General features: G+C 43.8%; 1 protein-coding gene across 1 annotated transcript; it reads right to left on the reverse strand.

Moving 5' to 3' along the window:
• Positions 1–316: 316 nt before the first annotated feature.
• LOC111643416 (uncharacterized) lies at positions 317–2,584 on the reverse strand. The gene has a single exon (XM_089596739.1). It carries the CDS (start codon positions 2,582–2,584, stop codon positions 317–319), a length of 2,268 nt encoding a protein of 755 aa, XP_089452865.1.
• Between the last annotated feature and the right edge of the window lie 1,803 nt (positions 2,585–4,387).

Raw genomic sequence — 4,387 nt, forward strand, 5'->3', positions numbered from 1 at the left:
TTTACAATAAATTTATAGGCATCTAAGTAACATATAGTTAAACAATAATAACTAAGCACTTTGCCAAATTTCATAATTACAAATAGTAACGAATAATTTTCATTTTATTTTTCAATTTTTCATACCATGCCATCGGCCTTGGCTAATAATTGCCTGTACAAAAAACTCTTAAATTTATTTTAAGTTTCGGAGAAACGGATACGCACCGGTATAAGATCCCAAAACCGCATAGCCATCTGCGAAAACGACTACTCATAGGTGGCGAGCGTTGCACGAGGTCTCTCAAACAATGAAGGAACGCGCCTCTCGGAACGTCTCAGCCCCTCGCGGTGGTAAGGATCCCATAAGTGCTAACACCAAGAAAGTAATTTCGTCGAGCGCCAGGGCGCAACCACTTAAGTCTGGCATAGAACGGCCTCAGGGCAGTGTCACGTCTAAGATTGAAAACGAAACGGACAACAGTATTACACAAGCGGTCGAGTTTTGTGGCCAAGTAACCAGAAAGACCTGCGAAAACCAGGAAGGCATAATCAAAATGCGGCCATATGAGTGCCGTAGCCAACTTTTCTTTAAATTTACTGGACAGCGATCCGCCCTTGTGTCGCAAAAGATAGAGAATACCGTGCACCCGTGAGCAGATAGCAGCCACATGCCTATTCCAAGTGAGATCGTCGGTGAGATAAACACCTAAGTCCTTTACACAGTCACTTAAAGGAATGACATGCGTGCCAGCCAGGATAGGCGGTAAAGCCGCCTTGTCAACACACAACAATTGCTGACGAGTACCCATTATTATTGCCTGGAGCTTATTCCAGCTGAAATCCAACCCATGCTCGTCCGACCATGCCACTACACCGCTAATGTCCTGGTTCAACAAATGAATCGTGCGACTTGCATCAGATGGTGCGCATTGGATATAGCACTGCAGGTCATCCGCGAAAAGCATAATCACGCTATGGCGCAGCACCGACAGTACCGAATTTATAAAGATGAGAAAAATAATAGGTCCCGTAGAAGAGCCCTGCGGTATTCCCGAAGTACTGTGCAAGAAAGCCGTACAATCACCGCTTAAATCAAATACCGCCTGAGATTGACCCGATAAGTAACTGTGGAACCACGCAACAGCGTCGGCAGAAAAACCCATGTCAGCCATAATACGTAGGAGCACGGCATGGCCAATCGAATCAAAAGCCCTTCTAAAGTCAAATATTACAAGGATTGTAATCATATCGCGCTCCATCCCTAAACAGATGTCTTCGGTAATCTTTAAGAGTGCCGATTGCGTACTATGGTGGCGCCTAAAGCCCGACTGCATCGGCGAGAGTAAATTCTGGTTCTCCAGGAACAACGACACCTGCTGCGCGACAATCACATCAAATACCTTAGCAAAGTGGCCCAAATTCGCAATTGGCCTCACATCGTTCGGACCGGCTGGTCGAGAAATCTTAGCCAAGGGGACAATAACCGATTTTTTCCAATCAGTCGGGTAAGTACATGTAACGAATGAATGATTAAAAATAAAAGTTAAAAACGGGACGACAACAGACAAACAATCACGAAAATAACGCAAGGACAAACCATAGAAACTACGGCCTTTGGTTTTAGCCATGCATGTTGCCATGGCCTGACGAATCTCTAAGGGGGACACATGTTGAAAGGAAAATCTGACCCCATCAGTCTGGGCAACAACCGAAATTTGTCGCAATTCCTCGACGCTACACGGGGGATGCACACAGGCGGCATCAGAAAAATGACGCGACAAAACATCGGGAGTAATACGCGTCAGCGGAGAATCAGAAGTGCCACCCAACAAGCCAAACCTGCGCAAGAGCCTCCAACAGACCGCCGAGCTACGCGAACCCTCTAGAGACCGCCGCAGATACTCATCTCGCGCCGCCAATATTTCTTTCTTCAATATCGCTCTCACACGACGGTACTCAGCCAGTCCCTCGGCGCTCCGGGTCCTCCTCGCTTCCTTATAGAGTCTATCGCGAATCTTACACCGCTCCCTTAGTTGACGATTGAACCAAGGTGCGGGCCCGTGACGTGCGGTACGCTGCACCAAAGGGGCATGAACATCGAGAAGGGGGAGCACGGTCGCACCGAAACCATGCACTAGATCATCGACACTCGGGGGCGCATCGGAAACGCTCAAGCTCGGCAGCCGTGAGCGGACATCCGCACAAAAAGCCTCTGCTTTAAACTTGCGAGAATCACGTACGGGGTTCCCAACCAATACACGGGGTGCTACAATATTATATTCAGCATACAAAAAATCGTGTCCACTTATACATGGGGCGTCGGAAGACCAAAAAGAACGCACTTTATGCTCGGAATCCACCAGTATGACATCAAGCCAAGTATCGGCAGTGGCACAATGATGCGTTGCACCAAACAGAACCGCGTATAACGAATTCTCAGAAAGCAGGCCACGCAAATGAGTCCAATAATAGTCATTGCTAAGAAGATCCGAGTTCAGGTCTCCCGCTACGATGATGTTTGAGAAGCCAGTGGCCACACGTTGAAGGGTACCGAAAAACTCGGATAGAACGTCCCCCTTCGGGCGCCGATATATCGAAGCCATCAGAATACGCACACCAGCCCGAATCCTAATATTTAAAATCAGATATTCCGTCTCATTCAACCTTGTTATCTGAGGAGCCGAGACAATGCCATAGCGAAAATCAGAGGGGAAAGAGAGAGAGAGAGAGGGAAAGAAAGAACTGTGAGGACGAGGCTGAGGGAGAGAGAATTCGTGTGACTCGTGGAGGATGTGTCCAAAAAGAGAGCGAGAAAGAGAATTGTATGCATGTGTAAGGGTTTCCGGGATAGAGAAAGTGAGAGGGCCACGTAGTTCGCGAGGATTTTCCAGGAAGAGGGAGTCACCTGGGTCAGAGAATTTCGTGAGCGTGTTGGGCAGTGTGTAGGTACCCTGAAAACAAAGCGTGGCGTAATGTCGGATGGCGACCAGTAATCTTTAGTGTATTTGATAATGTTGTATTAAGTGAAAATAAACGAGAACTTTTAATAGAGGTTTTTGGCGTTTAAAGATTATTGTTGTGAGTTGCTTCCTTTTCCACAGAGTGGCTGGTATCAGACCAGCGGCCTGTGATGGAACTCTCTTTTGCATTTAAATTTCAGGTACAAGTACATAAGGGCAAAGTAGTACCTGGTTATAGCGAGCGTGTCAGAAAAAAAAGCGTTGAGTAAGGTCTGCAACTTTGTTTTTAATAAAAAATAAATTTTTTTGGCATTTTTCTGTTTTCATTAATTACCTCAAGAAGAGTTGCATTTGAATTTATTGCCAATTTATCTGATTAACTAGCTTCAGTTTCACTTATGCATATGCAATGTGAATGGGAGTTACGCTGGAGTTAATCCTAGTCTTTATTCGTAGACACTTTGTCAAAACTCGAACAGTATGCCGATTTTCCTCTCCCTAATATTAAGCTTCGTCCATTTCCTTCCCAAAGTGTCAAATACAATAGAAAACTCATAAGATTATTTGCTTCGTGCAATAAATTTCAATCACCGCCACAAAATAAGAAAAAATTATCATATTTACTCACAGTATATTATTTCGTATGGTAAAGATACGCTGTTGGTGAAAAAAACAAGACAAAAACCTGTATGACCATAAAAAGCTCTGTTATACTTGTAACTAAATATCGCCGTTTTATTCTATGTGGATAAAGATATTTTAAACTGCTTTACAGATCGAATAATATGTATTAAAAAAAACTATAATAGCAGACACAAGCATATAAGTAAACGCTAGCATATAACCAGCCATGCTAGCACTGAACGACGCATGCGCATGCAATACTGCTTAAGAGTTGTCTTCATAGATATATTTTGTGGTGGTCGCGGTGGCGCAACGGTAGAGTTGATCTCCAAGGTTAAGCAGCATTTAGCGCGGTTAGTACTTGGATGGGTGGCCGTTTAAGTCTCGCTGTTTCGCCTGTGCTGTTGATTTTTGAGGGTCGATTAATTGTTTCTCTTCCGCTTCGTCAACGTGATCATAGGTGTGGTTGAGATGGTCCTAGTGTTTATACGTGTACACATCTGGTCATAACTCAGGTTTACACCAATGGCTAATAAACACTATTGCTCTGTAAAAGAAAGCTATGTCTGAGCCTAAAAGGCGATTATGAATAATAAGAAGAAGAAAAAAGATACATTTTGTGCAAATGATACATTTGTACCTTCGTAGCGCCAAAACAGATTGGTATTTCTGGATAGAAATTATCAAAAATATGCAACAAAAAACGAATGGCAGCACAACATTTTTCAGGTATTCATATCTCAACTATTTCAAATAAATATCTATCAGCATTAGAGCACTATAAAGTATTTTTAAAAATCAGACAAAGCCTTAGTAACCACG

This window comes from Copidosoma floridanum, unplaced genomic scaffold (assembly GCF_036245765.1).
Source record: "Copidosoma floridanum isolate Cflo_tuat_1 unplaced genomic scaffold, Cflo_Japanese_pri ptg000004l, whole genome shotgun sequence".
In the NCBI taxonomy this organism is placed as follows: Eukaryota; Metazoa; Arthropoda; class Insecta; order Hymenoptera; family Encyrtidae; genus Copidosoma; species Copidosoma floridanum.